The 19,005-nt window shown below is 40.5% G+C and overlaps 1 protein-coding gene across 1 annotated transcript in view; it reads right to left on the minus strand.

Annotated features, from left to right (window-relative positions):
- The window catches only part of IPO8 (importin 8), a 3,293,983-nt gene that overhangs the window by 1,302,783 nt on the left and 1,972,195 nt on the right, over window positions 1-19,005 (minus strand). The window contains exon 15 of the mRNA XM_044088203.1: window positions 9,587-9,747. Within this exon, the coding sequence (XP_043944138.1) occupies window positions 9,587-9,747 (161 nt within the window). The remainder of the gene's footprint in view (window positions 1-9,586; window positions 9,748-19,005) is intronic.

A 19,005-nucleotide genomic window follows, 5' to 3' on the forward strand; every position in this document is an offset into this window, starting at 1 on the left:
TTTTCACATTTTTCTAAATATCTCAACAACCAAGTAACACAGAGTAAGATGCTGCTTGACAGTATGTGGGTAACGTGGATGGTTGCTGAGATATTGTAAGTTGTTTACAAAATGTTACAAATGTAGTAGTTACAGTGTTTACTGTGACATAAAATTTGGTTTAAGACCTAGAACCTAAAGAACATTACCACAATAAAAAATAGTTTGTGCTGAAGAGTTTGCCATTCACACTTCTTTCATAAACACTTTTGTTCCAAAGATATGAACATTGTTTGAAATGTGAGGGCATAATCTGATTCTGTCAAAAGGCTTAGGCTCTGCCCATTGGAAAAACAGTGCAAACTTCCTGAGCTCCACTGAGCTCCTTTGGATTGAACGAGTTAAGTGATGTTTTTTCAAAACTCAATGGCCCTCCAAACCTCGAGAGCACAGCAGCCTATCCTAAGAAGCTCTGTACAACCATGTTAATGGCTGCACAGAGGCTGCTACACCTATCAGAAGCAAAACCACGACTAGATCCAGAAACAAGACACCCTGGTGGCATCTCAAGTTAAACAGGATATACAACAAAAATAAAAAAAATTATAGCAAAAATCAAGATGGGTAATTCCCATAAAGATAAAAACTCTCTCATCAAACTAAATAGGCAACTGAGACATCCAATTAGGTCAAGCAAAGCCAATGTTGAGATTAAGATAGCCTCCCAGGTGAAAGACCTTCTTCAGCTATGTCAGAAACCTCATGGGCAGCACACGGCAATGTAATGAACTGGTGGTTAATGAAACCACATTCACTGAGCCTGGCAATATAGCAAACCTGTTAGCAGACAAATTTTGTTCCAACTTTATTCCCCTCTCACTTCCGAAAATCACCCAAAGAATACTCTCAAACATAACCTTCCAACTATAACTAGGGAAGCACGTACTGGCTGCACTTGCTAAAGCCAAGAACACAGTCTCAATGTGCTCCAATAATACCCCAGGACGCCTCTGGAACAATCTAAAATATAGTTTATCAGGACCCCTAGAGTCATTAACTATAGTCTTAAAATAGGCTTTGTGCCACATGACTGGAAGACTGTGATGGTCATCCCCCTTCATAACGGAGAACCTTCAACAGAAACTGGAAACTACAAACCCATTAGCCTGACTCATCTTATTTGCAAAGCATTTGAAAGAATTATCATCAAAACTGTCAACACGGACATAGGAGACCTCCAGACACTTGATACATCCCAGTTTAGCCTTGTCAAAGGAGGGTCATGAATCTGGTGGACTTTTTTGAAAAGGTCACAAAGGCAATAGATGAAGGGAAATGATGCCTACTGCCTACCTAGATCTGGCAAATCATTTGCTACAACACTCCACCAGGGCATTGTCAACAAATTTACAAAACTAGGTATATACCCCTTTATAACATGCTGGATAGCTAATTGGCTCACTGATAGGCTCCAGGAGGTTTTCAGACATCAAAGCCAATGTCAAAGGCCTCTGGTTAACAAAGTTCACAGATGACTGCAAACTGGCATCAGTCACTGAATCCGCCCAAGACAGGAACACCCTTCAGAAAGGTCTAACACAGACAAACACTTGGTGACAAACTCATGGCTTAAAACTCAATACCAATAAATCCATTATAGTACCTTTTGGGAAGTCAGCCAGCCCGGGTAACGGCATCATCAATAAAAATACCCCTAAAAGATGATTCACTAGTCAGGGATCTGGGAACTCATGTAGATAATAACCTAGCCTTCGACCAACATGTCTCCAAGATAGTAAGAAATCCTTTTACATTGCTCAGCTTGTAAGCAAGGGGAGACTGCATCTAGGTGCAGACAGGTCATCATACCACTGTACTCACACCTCAGCAGACTCACCATAGAGTATAATTCCCCTGTGGTATGCATCTTACCAGACACATGCAGCAAACAGAATGTCTATAAAGGTTCCTTACAAAAAGAATACAGGGAGTAAACACAATGTCTTACACTGATCACCTCAAAGCCCTGTCTCCTATATCAAACAGACTTTTGAGAGGTAATCTTTGCCTGGCATACAAGATATCCCTGGACAATTTTTTGCTGAACCTTTTGCACATTTTCAAAACCCTCAAGTAAAAGCCCTACATTTTGCTTGCGACATAAAGAGGACATGTCAGAGAAACATTTACGTACCTCGGAAAATTCTCATCCTCTGGAACAGGCTCCCTATCCATGTGAAACCAATCCTCCCTATCTCTATTGAATCACAACTTGGACCAAAGTATGAGTAATCAGAAATTCACCCCTGGTCTGGTGCCTATGTCTCTGATGGGCAACGGCAGTCAGTAAATCACCCCCTATATAAATCAAATTTGTGGGTCACATTTATGTTGCACGGCTAGGCTTACAAGGGTCCTAGTAGTCGTTATCCTAGTATACACCTATGAACCTATAAGAAATCATAGGGATCACTGATGCCATGTAACCTAGAGCTTTAGGAGTTTCGCTTGCAGTGGTCATATCCAAAGAAAAAAGAATCTAAATGTAATCTGTCAGGAAAGGAAGCTTGTCTTCTGTAAGAAAAATTGTCATTAACATGGTGTTGATTCTGTCACCCAGGAAAACTCAATACTGAAATGGAATTACACAAGACTTCCCCAAGTTCAGTGTGAACCCTAGACTGGTCAGAACATGCAAATGAGTAAAAGAAATACTGTTGGGTAGGAGCCTGGGAGAGATTATTATCTAGATAAGGAAAAACCTGAACAGATCAAAGACTCCAAAATGCAATGACAGGATTCAAAATCACCAAGAAAGCCTGTGGAAAAATCATGAAAAGTTAAGATTGAATGATCAATATCTTGAAACTTGGTACCTTCAGAAAAGTGTTGGGAAAGGAAAGATCTAAAATACGTCTCCAAGTTGCCTATTTTCTGGGAACCAAAACATTCTCCAGTAAAAACCCATTTTCCATAAGTGAGGAGAAATCACTGTTATGGTGCCTTGAGAAAAACGCTCTGGAACAAGAGGCAGCCTAATACTAATCTGGTGGCTGAGGAAATCCTGAAGAATGAGGGAAATCATTCCAAGACATTCTGTATCCTCCCTGAATAACAGATAGAATCCATATGTCAGAGATAATCATCTCCCAAACTTACAGAGGCAAGCAATGATTTTGAGTTAAAGAAAATTGAGACAGGACATTGTGGGCTGAATTTTGAAGAAATGACAGTCACAAGGCACATGATTTGTATGGAAAGGAAGGCTTAGAAGCTTGGGAACTCTGTTGAGACTTTTCCCAAAACCCCTTCTCTGAGGTCTCTTACCCTTCTGCGAAGATTTCAAATCCTTGCAAAGAAAAGCATCAGCCTTAAAAGGATAAATCCCTTAAAATTTTGAAAAACAAGAAGGAAAATTTTGTTTTTACGTTATGTATGACCTTGCCTTTCTATACACAGTTTTGAAACACTCTGCAGCTGCTGTATATCAAAAGGAAAATCAACCAACTTAGCCTCAACGTCTTCAGGCAAAGACTGAAGTCTAAACCACAATAATCTACAAAGAACTGAATTCGTGGCTGCAGCCCTAGAAGAGGCATTTCCCGCATCATCAATACACCTAATAGAAAGTCTAGCTGCTTGGGAGGCAGAATTAAGTACAAAAAGTGTGTAACACTTAGCTTCTGAATAATCAAAGCAGAGAGTACCTTTCCCATGCTACCTAGCATAGACAAGCAGTACCTAACCATATGGGTTTGGTAATTAATAGCTCTAAAACCTAAAGTGGCACAAGTATATACTGTTTGCCCTATCTATATTTAGCTGTAAACAAAACATTAGAAGAAGACAAGAATTTAGAAGCTTTTTCAATGGAAATAATGACAGAATATGAAACAGGATTCTTTTGTAAGAACTTGGCTTAAGCCAGCACCTTGTAAAATCTGGCCGTTCTTAATTTTTGCTATTTTGTTTGGATGAGTACTATACATTTGTACAAGACTTTTCAAGATTTTACAAGACTTGTTTTGTTTGAATTTAACCTGAGTTTGCATCACTCTGCCTACATCATTTCATTGGCACTTAATGGCAGATTGCTTAACTGTGTTCAGCTCGGCAATAATGGGCTGCTTTATAGCTCATTGGACTTGCTGCCCTGTAATGTTGGATTCTGTTGCTATTTGTATAAGCATTAGGACTTGGATTGTTTGGTGCTAAACAGTACCTGAATTTCACTGAAGGTTACTACAATTTCCAGAGTTTGTTCGAATATTAGGCCAGCTTCATTTTTAAATACAGTGAGCTTGAATTTATTATTGCAGTCAGTGCCACTACATCAGCTTTCAAATTTCTTACTCACTGTTTTATGTCATATATTATGCCATATATCTATTTTGCATTCAAAGTGTCAACCCTATTAACAGTCCTGCACTATATGCTTTATTCTTCAATTTCTGTATACTTTTTTCATTGCTTCACTGTGATGATTGTAATAGTGCTTACAAAATAAGCACTATAATAATACTTTAGTTGAAACAGAAGTTGACAAGCAAAGGACAGCAGCAGCGGTAGCACTGCAAGCTCTGCACTGAAATGTTACATTGAAGTGAAAAGCCAAGACCCAGCATGCTGAGCTCCTCCATTTTAAAAATAAGTCACTGCTTCACCAACTATGTTCAAGAATTTTCTGTACTTGCACTAACTGAAAAGTAAGATCAAATATGCAAGTGAAAGAAATGAAGTCCCTCTTGAAGAACTGCTAAGCTCTTTCTTTATAACACAGAAAGGAACTTGGTACTCCAGAAAGATTCTGAAATTCAGTCACCTTTGTGTTGACAGGAGTCAGTTGGTATGGGCAAAGTTGTGAGAATTCTATCAAACACAGCCCACTGCAAGGTTCATCCAGGGTACACTTAGGATGTGACAGAGAATCCCTCTCAGCTTGCTTGGGAATATGTGAACTGCAGGATGAGTTGGGGACTCTGAATGGAGGGTATCTTGGTGTGCTCCTTTTGCTTACCACCAAAGCAACACTCACAAGGACCAGTGGTTTAGAAAATGGATAAATGAATGGCAGATCAGAACCCTTTGTGAGTCTCCCCATTTTCTTCACAAGTAGGATTTAAACTGCTTTTCCATTTTAAGCAATTCTTTCCTCAGTTACCCAAGAGTATTAAAAGCGTCAAGTCTTCATTAAAGTTAGCAGCCCAACCAAACATCTTGCAGTGCTCATAGCTCCTGAATCATGACTTTCACACAAACAAAATAATCATTGTAAATGAAAATCTTCTGGATCAATCTGCCTTCCACAGGGATGCAGTGAGGAACTCACTAACCTTACAGAAAACTGTAACTAGTTATGAATTGTTGGCCTAAAGACTGATACAATGCACTTACGAGCCAGTAAACATAATCAAGTGATTAAAGGTTTCAAAGAGGTGAGAACTCACTTACGTTACTTATATGGCAGTCACATGCCACCAAACATTACTAATAATGCCTGCATGAAAACAGCACTGGCCTAAACAGTATGACACATGCAAATACAAAGGAGGGCAAAAGAACATTTGGAATCAATACAGCAGCACTGGACAATAACATGGTAACCATTTGAAATGTCAGGACCCGCTACAGAGAGGCCAGAAACATGGCAACTGAATGGCCAAAAAACAAACTTACATATACAAAGCCCAAGCTAGCCTTTTCTTATAACATTTCCTTTCCTCCAACGTATGGTAATCTCAGAGCTCTTGTACAAAAACTTTGGAGGGGATGGGGGGTTCCCCCTGCATTAAAGAAGTTTAAAGGAAAAGAGTAATCTTCAAGATTCACTCTTCTCCTGGGTTTTCAATCTTTTATTTAATATATATGCTATGCTTGCTGTTACAATGACCACCTTCAATACAAGGAACTTGAACCACACACACAAAAATTATTTTTTGCGGTCCTTCATAAACTACGGGCATGATCAATTCAACTAAACATGAATACAACTTAGCTGTCAATGTTCCAATATTTTTTCCATCACTTGAAAGCAGTTCCCATTAACATTCATTTACTCAATGACTACAATGTAATTGTAAATAAATAATTACATAACTAGGACACTGGACTTTAAGTTACACCTACAGCTTCATTTTACTATTTGAAAAATGAAGTTACATACTTACCATGATAGATTTATACAGCCTTATACAGCCATGGTTCATATTCCACCACTGCTAGACCCCAGTAACCAACATGGGTGATCTCAGAAAATAATGCCTCAGATAATGGCAACCCCAAATGCTCCAACAAAGTTGAAGATTTCATCCAGACTGTAAGAGTTCATAAAGGTTCATAGAAAAGCCAACATAGCAGTTGCAGAAATATTTGCAGATGCATTACACACAAAAAACTGAGCTGTTGCTACTACTCTCAAAGACTGAGCCCTACTACAGACTTCCCGTGTTTTATATACACAAATCTAATAGTCAAACATCTAGACCACTTCACTTTATAAACTTTTTTTCCCACTTTGCCAGCAGCAAAGACATAAACAGCTGGGGATGCATCCTAAGATTCTTTGTACGGTGAACACAAGACCATTCTTATCACTCTATGAGCATCAAGACAATAAAGCTGACATTCTCCCTTAGTAAAATGATTTGAAAAAATACACAAAGACTGAATGATGCATCATTTCACAGTATGACTATCTTTATTAAAAACAAGATTTGGTAAGTTGACATACATGGCCTAAAGCTCAGATATGTGGTTTAGTGGATGTAATAGTTACAGTAGTTCAAATATATCCTAGAGGCCGATTTAAAAGGAGCTGAGTCAACTACTCTAGCATGAAGTTCAAATCCCATAGTGGAATGGATTCAATAACTGGAGGACTAAAGAAGGTCTTAAGACAAAATGATGGTGAATTCGGTCAACCTAAGTGGAAAGTTTGAGAGGACTGTAACTTGGACCTTATTAGACAAAATTCTCAACCCCACAATAAAATGTGTCAGAGGTAATCCAGGGCCACTGGGATCTGAACCCAATGCCCACAACATAAAACATGTCCATTTGTTCTTGTGCATTTATCTGATGTTAGGCTTATGGACAGAAACAAGGCTATGGACCACCCAGTCAGGGCAAACTGACCATCAGTGGAACAGGAGATGAGAAGCAGTTCACATGAAGGTGAGAGGGGCAGGGTGAGGATGCAGGACAGATGCAAAAGAAGTTTCTTAGAGATTTACATACCTCTCAGCTTCTTAGTGCAAGAAATCTTGACAGGGCCAAAATAATGGATGGAACAAATGCCTAAAAATAGGGAAAGATTTTAAACAGTGCTCTTATAAGCTAAGACAGCTGCTAGAATAACACATTTTGAATTAACATCCATTTTCGGAAGGATAAATGTCTGTCATTATTTGGTAACTTCATTTATCAGTGATTAGCCAGAAAACCACAAATTTTATGAGGAACAGACCAAAAATATGAGCAAAAACTCTAGACATTCTGCAAAAATCTAAACAGTTGAGAGGTATGGAGACTTACAACCTGAGAGGCTTCTCCATGAAGCAAGGCCAAAAGAAAACCACATTTGTCTAGGCCAAAATGGGAGTATGAGAATAACCACTGATCCCGGCCTTCATCACCTATGTTTTTTTTTCAGAAACTTGGGAATCAGAGGAAATGGCAGACCTACAGGAAGAAACAGACCTAGCAGAAGATGGCCTGGAATGAGCATCCCAAGACAGGAACATCATCAGGGGAAAAAAAAATTGTAGCATATGAACTTGACCTTGGGCCTGAAAGATGCAAACTATCAAATACTTTCATGGATAATTTGGACAAACCAGAACTGACTGAAGAATCCCTGTCCACCCCAAGAGGAAGCTAGTGGGAGAATGGGGAGACAACTATTATTTACAGTACGTTTGTATAACACTTTTGAAAGATGAAAATAGCGAACGCTATTTCATTGAACCTAAAATATCTAAACCACAAAATATCGAACATTCAGAACAGCAAATTTTTTCCCAAGGAAAAAATTTGCTATTCCGAAACACATACACAAAACACAAGCACACCAAAAAAAACATCAATCCACACACACACACACACTTAAAATCCTACATCTAACCCTACACTAAACTGCACATACACTACTATCTATCCACTTACCTTAACCCAAACCCTAACCCTAAGGTCCGTCACTATCGCACACTCATCTAACCCGCGCCCTAACCCTAACTCACCTAACCCGAGCCCTAACTCTAACATACACACAATCGCACACTTATCGGAACCTGACCTGTAACTTTCCACCACAGCGCTTAAAATAGCGAAGCCACAGAACCGGCCAACCAAATTCTTTCCCTAGGAAAGAATTTGGTGTTCTGCAGCTTCGCTGATTTTAGCGTTCGCTGAATAGGGGTCGATATTAGAACATTCGAAGTTTTAAAACTTCGATGTTCTGATATAGACCCTTTACAGCTAGACTGTTCTTTACTTTTAAAAGCCTTCAATTTGTTTTGCTCATGGATTTGTCTTTATTCCTCTTGAGAAAGTTTAAAGCAGGTGGATGGGCTCTTGAGTCCCATCACAGGGAATCAGCCATTTTAAAATCAATTTACTCCCAAGATCCAACAATGTGTATTTATCAACCTTTTCACATAAAGTCATAGTTTCACTTTAATGGGAAGCACCTAAATACAATGTACAATTGGACTAATTATCATGTAGAACTGGTTTGTGTCCAAAACGACACACTTATTTAGCCCTGCCTTTTCTATTTTCTAAAGTAACAAAACTAGTAAAAAGATAAAAAAAAAGTTTCTTGAATAATACACATTGGCAGTAGAAATACACACAAACACGCACGACCGCATAGTGTGTTCAGAAAACCTGTACCAAACTGACGGGGGGGGGGGGGGGCTGAAAACCTTGCAAACCATTTTGAAAAATAAGCAAAAAACTTCACCCAAAAGTCAAGAAACCACACCCAGAGAAGAAATCTAAAAATGTAGATCCAAATACCCAAAAGTGAACAGAATACACCTATATCACCTATATCAACCTCCACAGAAAAAAAAGCTTGATGCCATTATAATGAGATGGTGGTGCAGAAGATAATAAGGTTAAGGAGGACAAATTAAAGCCAGGGAAAGTCTGTATCAGTGCCAAGGTGAGTGTGAACTAGCACTCGTCCCAGCAGTTTGTTTGTGTCTTTCGGCTTTTCCCGGTTAGGGGGTCGCCACAGCAGAACTCCGGTTCGCTAATAATTGGCAGTGGATTTTTACGTACCGGCTTGCCAGGCCTGGCGCACAACCTTCCACAAAGGTACGCCCATTCACGCATGTCTCCACGCAGAAGACGCTCTAGCTGAGAATCGAACCGGACAGCGTCTTACTGTGAGGCGACAACGCTACCGCAGCACCACCACCGCAGGTTACTCATGTCCCAGCAGTACTGGAAGATAAACAAGATCAAGTCAAGAGCATTATTTTCTTAGAAATGATGGAATTAACAAGCCAGCTGCAAAAATAATTCTGCAGAAATGTATTTTTCTTATTTATAAAGCAGGATACATTATTAAAATGAAAACAATTTCCTCAAAAACACTTACCAGATGTTGAGTTAAGTCAACTGCAATAGCAGTCATTTCCTGATTGTACTCGTGTATCATTCTCTGGATGACAGAGATGAGGTCATCATTCTCCATTTCTCGAATTATATGCAGCAGTTCTTGCATTACTGCCCTGATATATGGCTTTATGCAGTCCTTGGCTAGAATAAAACAAAAGAATCAGAAAATGTTCCTCTGAGCTCAAAAAAAGATTAAAAGCCTTAGCCAGAGAAATAACTGAAAACAATAATGATACAACATACTTCTTAATAACAGACCACACACGTTACACAAAAATGTACTGTAAAAGGGTATTTTATAGGATCTTTGTCTGAAGGTCATGCACTATTCACCACTGCCAGTTGTCAGCACTTTGGGGAAGACGTACTTGCCAATCGTCATAAGGTACTCCTGTCAACATCACCCAAAATGTACAGATGCAGGCAGCCATTTCTAATTCTCAGTAATTCTGAACTATATGCAAAGTTAAGCAAACCATCACAAGAACGAAGAAGAACAAGTAAATGTCAATACCTGGGCTAAAAAAAAAAGCCTCACTTGTTCTATTAGTATGCCAAAACAGTACACAGTTTCAATGCAAAGAAGAAAGTGCATGAAAAAAATTCCTGCATGCTGGTCCCCTTTCAAAAGCAAAGGCATTAGCAAGAGGCTTACCATAAAGTACAGTTGTGTACCCACCATAAATGTAGATGTTCGAGTGTATTCACTGTTGCAGTCATTACACTTGGGTTATCCTGCAGGTGCCCCCAAAAGGGTACGCTGTAAAAATTATGATCATAAAAAAGCATGCACATAACCTTCATCTACAAGTAAATACACCACATAGGTTGTATAGAATAGATAGGTACAGATAAGTCCCAGCAAAGAAAAAGGGGGATGGTGGGAGGGTAACCCAGACTGCAACAGTGAATACACTCGAACATCTACATTTATGGTAGGTACACAACTGTACTATGTTCATCATGTTTCACTGTTGCAGTCATTACACTTGGGTTGAATTCCAAAGCTGAGGTTGGGCGGCTGGGCCTAAATAGAGTTTGGAGTGGCTATGAGGCCCTGCAGAACTGCAGTGGCAAAGCCTGCTCTGGATTTAGAGTAGAGAGGTAAATGGTAGTGCTTTGTAAAAGTGTGCACTGAAGTCCATGTTGCAGCCTCCAAAATATCCTTCATTGGTACTTCTCTGAGGAAGGCTGCTGAAGTGGCTGCTGCTCTGGTAGAATGTGGCCTAATGCCCATGGGCACTGATTTGCCATGTTGTGAATAGCAGAAACTAATGCAGTGGCCTATCCATTTTGAAATAGTCTGCTTTGAAATGGCTTTTCCTTGGGAACCTGCAGCATATGCCACTAAGAGTTGCTCAGTCTTTCTGAAGGCTTTAGTCTTGTTCAAGTAAAAGCGTAGCTGTCTATGTCCAAAGTATGCAGAAGTCTCCCCCCCTTATTCTGTGGGTTTGGATAAAAGGTAGGCAAATGTATGGTTTGGTTTATAGCCATGCTGGACACTACCTTAGGCATAAATGTCAGGTTTGTCCTTAGAGAAACCCTGTCCTGATGGAAAATAATAAAAGGTTCCACAGCCATTACTGCCTGTAACTCTGAGACTCTTCTTGCTGAAGTTATTGCTAGGAGAAGAGCGGTTTTCCATGACAAGTATTTTATCACTGCTGTATTGGCAGGCTCAAAAGGAGGCAGTGTGAGTTTTTCCAAGACAAAATTGAGGTCCCATGTAGGTATTGGAGCTCTCCTTGGAGGTCTTATGTTTTTGGCCCCTCTGAGAAACTGTCTAGCAGTGGATGAGAAAAAAATAGGTGGGTCCGTATTGTAATGAGCTGAAATGGCAGAGGCATGGATCTTAATTGATGAGAAGGATAGGCCTTTGTCCAGCATCTCAGTTAGATATTGCAAAATCTGAGGAATATCTGGTTCAAGCGAGTCAATTCCCTGAGCTTGGTTCCAAGCACAGAATCTCTTCCATTTTTCTGCATAAGATTTTCTGGTGCTGGGTCTCCTGGCCTCCAAACTAACATACATAACTGCTTTAGAGAGAGGTGTGTTCTGAATGACTACATTATCCGCCATGCAGCCAGATTTAGGGTTCTGAGTTGGCTGTGCAGGATTTGATTGTTCTGCTGGGTCAGCAAATGAGGTATTTGAGACAATGTCCAGGCTGGGTCTTGAGACGAGCTCTTTAGGATTGGGTACCAGTGCTGGCGTGGCCAGTCTGGGGCAATCAGTATAATTTTTGGCTTCTCTTGTCTGACCTTTAGGACTACCTTGGAGAGGAGAGGCAGAGGAGGGAAAACATATACTGCAAGGGCTTTCCAGCTGAATGAAAGGGTGTCCACTTTCCATGCTTGCTTGTAATAAGTCTGAGTGCAGAATCTCTGTAGCTGGCAGTTGTGAGGGGAAGCAAACAGATCTATATCTGGGCATACCCATTTCCCTGTTATCATGTTGAAGATTTGTGGGTCCAGTTTCCACTCGTGAGGATCCATGAGGTTTCTGCTTAGTTCGTCTGCCAAAGTATTTGTCTTTCCTAGCAGGAATTGTGCTTGCAGATGTACTTGCCAAGTCAATGCTGTGTTCCACAAAGTCATGGCTTGCCTGCAGAGGGGGTAGGAATGTGTGCCCCCTTGCTTGTTTATGTACCACATGATTGTAGTATTATCCATCTTTATCAGTAGTTGTCCTGGATGAAGTAGGTCCTTGAAGGCTGTCGGGGCATTTTGTACAGCTAGCATCTCTTTCTGATTGATATGAAGATGCATTTGGTTTGTGGGCCATGTGCCCTGAATACATTTTCCTGCCATGTGCACCCCCCAGGCATAATCTGATGCATCTGTTGTTAGTGTCTGCCTGGCAGTGGGTAAGGTGAATGGCTGTCCCTTGTTGTGGTGACAGGCCTGTGCCCATCATTGAAATTCCTGTTGCAGGCAGGGAATGAGAGTAATTACTGTTTCCAGGCTGTGGCAATGTTGAGTCCAAACACTTTTTAGATACCTTTGTAGTTTCGTAGAATGCAGGATGCCATGTAGCCCAGAGCCTGCAGAATTTTTCTTGCAGATAACTGGGTCTTTGTTGCCAACTCTTTGAAGTAAGAAGTCAGATGCCATTTGTTTGTCTGGCGTGAGATAAGCCATCTGGGCAGTTGTATTTAAGCTTGCACCCAGGAATATTATCTCTTGAGAGGGTACTAGTTTTGATTTCTTTTTGTTTACTGTGTACCCTAGACAAATTAGTAATATTTTTACAAATGCCAGATGCTGTAGTAGAATATCTTTGTCCTTTGCTTGAATAAGGCAGTCGTCCAAGTAGGGGTATATCTCAATTCCTCTTTGTCTGCAAAATGCAATTACTGATGCCAGGCATTTTGTGAAGACCCTGGATGCAGTAGATAAGCCAAAGGGCAGTGCAGAGAACTGGTAGTGCATTGAGCCAGCTATGAATCTGAGGTACCTTCTGCAAGATTGTCTGATTGGGACATGCAGGTATGCCTCTTTGAAGTCCAAAGTTAGAAGCCAAGCCTTCTTGTCCAGCATGGGCAGAAGCTGCTGTAGAGTCAACATTTCGAATTTTGGGACGTCCAGAAAAGTATTTATAATACACAGGTCAAGAATTGGTCTCCGGGCTCCTTTCTTGGCACTAAGAAAAGTCTTGAGTAAAATCCTTGTCCCTGCTCTTGTTGTGGCACTGGCTGAATAGCCCCCATGTCCATGAGAGATGAAACTTGTTTTTCTGCCTCTTGCCATTGATTGCGTGGCAGGTATGGCATGCCTTTTGCCTTTGGAGGGGTGTGAAAGTGGAACCTGTAACCCTGAGAGACTATATTTAAGACCCATTTGTCCTGGGTGATCTTGTGCCAGTTTTGTGAAAAAAGTGCTAGCTTTCCCCCTAAGGGTGCTGCCAAAAATTAAGTGCTTGACATTGGCAGAGGGAAGTCATTGGGACTGTTTTTTATATGGCTGTGATTTGTCTTCTCCGTTTTTGGAGGTAGAAGCACCCCATTGTTTGGGCCTGTATGAACCATGGGGCTGTTGCCTGCCTCTAGGGCATCTGAAACTGCCTCTTTGTGGTCTGTCTGACACTGGAAAGGACAAATTCTTAGAGGGCCAGTTCCTGCTAAATCTGGGTGGCTGTACCTGTAAGAAATCCTTTACTGTCTGCATCAATTTTGCCTTATCCTCCATTTTCTTTAACACCTCTTCTGCCTTAACACCAAACAAAGTATCATGCTGTAATGGAGCATCCAATAATTTTGCTTTAATATGATCAGGCAGATTCTGTTCCTTTAACCAAGCATGCCTTCTAATAACAGAACCTGTAACAGCGGCCCTGCATGAGGCCTCCAGTGAATCATAGCCACAATGCAAAGTATGTTTTCCCACTTGTTCAGCTGAATGCAATAAATCCTGCAAATCTTTGTTCTCAGAACATTCAGAATTTGTTAACATTTTTTGTTTTAACAAAGACATTAAGTGTTGCTGATATTTGAGCACATGAAACTGACAATTTAAAGCCCTTACAGCTAAGGCAGCAGAAGTGTAAACTTTTTCCCCCCATCTGCCCAAAGCCCTAGAATCTCTGTCTGAGGGGACAGGGTTTTTGGCAGAAGCAGCCTTGACCCCTTTGGGACCCTGTGAGATAGTTTCTGGGTCAGCAGCAGGGTTTTTGTAAAGAACTTTATGGGAGTCTGGGACCCTGTAGTATCTGTCCGGCTTAACAGGAGCAGGAGGTAAAGAGTCTGGAGACAGGCCAGACTCTGAAAAAAAACATCATCTACTATGTCTAGAACAGGGGGAATTGCAAGGGGTCTGTGCTGAGGAAGTAAAAGAAAGTCTCTAAGTCTTTTCTTAGAATCAGAATAATCCTGGCTCTCCCAATGGAAATGCTCCCTCATGGTATGCAGGGTTTCCCCAAAAGAATAGTCCTCAGGAGGAAAGCTGAAGGAATAGAATCTTCAGCATCAAAATCCTCATAGAGAGGAACAGAATATCCCTGATCAGAAGAGGAATCAGAGGAAATGGAAACCTGATCAGAGGAATCATATTCAGTGTCTTGCCTAGGCCTCTTATCAGGAGGGGGATGGGAACCCCTGATCAAAGTAATTAGGCCTTCGGCCATTTTGAGCATCTGTTTCTTAGGCATAGAAGCCTGCCCTGGAGAATGATGTACTGGTTTCCTTGTCTTTAAAACTGTTTTAGACCTTGTCTTGGATGCTGAAGTAGGCTTTATATAAAGTTGTGTAGGTCTGAAGACACCCTCAGAAGCCAATGCCTGCTCAGTGGCTCCAGACCCATCTGAGGGATTAATTTCCGAAGGGCCAATACCTTGAGTATCCCAGAGGCCTAGCTGTCTCCACGTGGGAGTTGGAGGCGGCCTGTGGCTCTGAGGTAGCGGGAGTCAGGGGCTGCGAAAGCGCCTCACTGAGCACCGGCGAACCGACGACTGGCCTAGAAGAGGCTTCGGTGTCGGTTTTGGACCTCAGATGCTTATCCTTGTCTTTATCCTTGCGTTTTTTATGAATTCCGGTCATCGGTTGTTCCGACGGCATCATGTAGTTAAACCTTCTGCCAGAATAATGAAAAGCAAAATCGTACCGACGCTTAATAGTGCGTTGGTTAAATCTAGCACAAAACCGACCACTAGCAACGTTGTGGTCAGGGCCTAGGCAAGGAATACAGTAAGAGTGGAAATCCTTATGAGGTATTTGCTTCCCACAAGAAATACAATTGTTAACTTTTTCTGACATCGGTCTGGAGCAAGAAAAAAGTGTCTGCAATGGGGTACTTAGCTTTATTGAAGACTTCGGATCTGAAATTCGATTTTGAAAATCTCAGGAGTCGGCCGACCGGCACTTGCAAACTGCTTTTGCTTCGGGCACCGCGCGGCAAGAAAGACTGGAGAAAATGACGTCGGCTGCATCTTTTATACCCCTGGCGCACTGACGTCAGGGAAGAGGCAACAGCAACCGACGCCGGACCAGGACTTTGGAATTCAGATGGACTGTGGGTAGCCTGCCAGCAGGATAACCCAAGTGTAATGACTGCAACAGTGAAACACTATGAACATCACTAGGTCTTCTCTAGTCACAAGTTTGCAACAGTTAGTCTGAGGACATAACTACTATCAAAAAACTGTGAATATAACAGCTGAAATCACAGTTTTTTGGGTACATATTATCCTAATTTCGCCTACCAGCCAGGAGACTATCCACTGCCATATGCCTTACTAGCTAAATGAAATGGCAGCTGTCATTCATAAATGACTAAGCAAAGCTGCCAACTTTTATACCTAACAAGAATGTGGTGGAGAGTGGTACAGATATTTTTTAAAGTTTTTATTGCTCTGGATTCTTAAAAAGACACTTTGTTTTAACTTCAGCTATACAGAAGAAAATGCAAACAAACAGTGAAAAGACTTTAATTAGCTTACAGTAAGGAGAACTCAGAATAATCTAATGACTAGATGCACTATCTGTGTAACTAAAAAGATGGAAAAGATACCACCGTGTATGATATGGTGGCTGTGTCATACCATTAGGACCCAAACTGCATTCTTAAAGGAGGATAAATACACTGAAAAAAATATGGCAGTGCTTTCTCATTCTACTGGGATACAAAGTGCATTCTACATTTGCAGGTACAAGAAAAAAACAGTGATTCTGTAACTTGCATAAAATATCTACATGTTGCTGACTTTCCCAAACTGCTTGCGAATCTACCAGAGGAAACCTGCCTAGCTCCAATTTAAAAGTTTTTATGTATGCTGCTAAATTTTTATAAGCAAACCTTATAAACACATTTATTATCTGTACGCTGCAGTTGCGTACAACACATCACCAGGTCCCACACTACTGTTTTTCATCCCTTCCCCAGTAATCTTATGCCCATACTTAGTTAACCACAATTTCTGGAGCTCCCTGTCCTGCTTCAACACTGAAACTGTAATGGCTATTCTAAGCAATAGAACATGCAACAATTTAGCGGTCCCTCTCCCAAATAAGCTAAGCTGTCCCACTGAACATACATCTAATTCCTAGACCTTTACCCTCCTAGTTAACTACATTGGCCGTTGGAACAAATAAGTGAAACAAATTGCTTACAGATTGTTTTTCGCTTTGCTAAATGAACAACTGCAGTGACCAGGGTCCAACCCACTCTGTTCCTTTGGGAAATATATATTTACATATATAGCTATATAATGTGTGTGTGTGTGTATATATATATATATATATATATATATATATATATACACACACACACACACACACACGCACACACACACACACACACATGCATTATGCATACATATTTGTATACATACACTTACTTTGACTGTTAAAGAGGTTTTATTGTGTCCACAACCAAAGTGATGATAGTGTATACACACACATCCAACCATGCCTGCATACACACACATGTGGGTGTGGATAAAATTAAAATCATCCCATCCTCTTAAAGGGTAAACCACCTGCACTGCAGGACACTATGATGAGTGACTGAGTTGGTCAGAGTATTTCTGCCCTATGTGCAACTCATGCAGGATTTGGAAGAGCTTCACATAAATAGATATGGCCCAGATAAAATGTGTAAGACTGGGAACCAGATGTGCTGTAATGTGGGTGGGCAGACTGGTCTGATGAAGGAGATGATTTTTCTGAGCTACGATACAGAATCTGAATTGCGTAGACATAGTAAGGTCTTGCGGAGTCTAATAATGGTGGCATCCTATAAAAGCAACTATTAGAAAATAAAAATCAGCATCTAAATCAACTGTACCAGAAGTAGTGAGCATATTAAGAGAGAGAAAACAACTAGAATTGGGATCTTTAGAAAAAGGTAGGAGCAAATTGCACAGGAAAAAATGGGAATTGTGGGAGCAATACATACCGGAGAGGAATGAAGAAAGCAGGATCTGAATGAGCCATGTAATGTTTGCTTGACACTGATAGGGTAGATTATAAGTGATGTATAATGTTTAAAGGCTGGAAGGAAGCACACTAGGTCACAAATTCCTCCTAGGTTTAATGCCACAGAATAAAAGCAAGCAACACTCCAAATACGTTTTAGTTCACAGGAACTTCATCAGAATAATCCTGACCTAGTGTGCTTCCTTCAGCCTTTTTACTTCTGTTTTTTGGTGGTTATTGTGGTTGGAATCCCCGTTTTTACTACTTTTGTTTGCTGATGTATAATGTTTGCAAGAAAAATTATGTCAAAATGGTTTGTGATGTATAATGCTTGCAACTAAGATTACGTCAATATGGTTTATTTTCATTTATATAAATATATGATTGCCTATGTCATAAGTAATAATTTAATAAAGATGTTTCTCGTTTAAAAAAAAAAACAGATGTTCTAAATAGATTACTGTTAAATTAACGTAAGCTATTTTGGGGTCCTACCCTTCATGAATGATCAGGTTTCAAAGCTTTTGGACACCTTCTATGCATTCTTTCGAGAACAGCTCCACAACAAGAAAGTAAAAGCGTACACTCTTCAGAGCTTTTTGCCTAGAATAAAGGGAGGCAAGAGCTCTGAAATAATAATGTTAGGCAACAAAACCAACAGTTAACTATATACACAACTACTTTTATATCCACACCCTGGTAAAATAAAAGGAAAAGGCATGTAAAATAAAGGGGGCTGGAGGGAGGGAGGGGAAGGATGACTACTTCAACAGTGATCTATTAGAACATCTAATCTTGTGGTAAATTTACTTACACAGCTGTGTTATGTTCAACAAATAGATCACCATTGCTCCAAACTAAGGCAGCATCTAAAGGTATTATCTGTTATAAAGGGGTCTACTAGAAGCAACCACATCCCAGGTGGGTAGATTACCATAACTCTGAAACTAAGAATGGAGGAAGCCAATAAATTATTACTCCAGGAGGCACTGGAAAATGGTCATAGCAAAGCCCAATCCAGACATGAAAAAGGAATTCAGTTTGTGATGTTTTGTAAAGGTGAGTGTAGAGCATCTATATCATAACATCAAAGACGCAAAAAGTCGAACGCTCACAAAAGCAAAAATACCGAAACTCGAATTCTGTATTGTGAGGGGCTGCACCCTCCACACCCCCTGCTAAATATATATTCCAACTCCGACATTGCACTACAGTGAAGAAAGGGCAAATATCCCAATCTTCACTGTACTGCAGTCTCAAAAACGGTCCGTAGACGGATCTAAGAATAAACTTTATAACTTAACACAAGGAGAAAGAAAAGCATTGATTGAGCTAAGCAATGATAAATCCAGGCATGTAATGAAGGCAGACAAGGGAGGAGGTACACTTGTGACTGATACCTCTAGCTACAACCAAAAGATAGAGAAAGTACAGTTTTGTACCTACCATAAATGTAGATGTTCGAGTGTAAACACTGCTGCAGTCATTAC

This window comes from Protopterus annectens, chromosome 11.part0, assembly GCF_019279795.1.
Source record: "Protopterus annectens isolate FY-2018-M chromosome 11.part0, PAN1.0, whole genome shotgun sequence".
Lineage (NCBI taxonomy): Eukaryota > Metazoa > Chordata > Ceratodontiformes > Protopteridae > Protopterus > Protopterus annectens.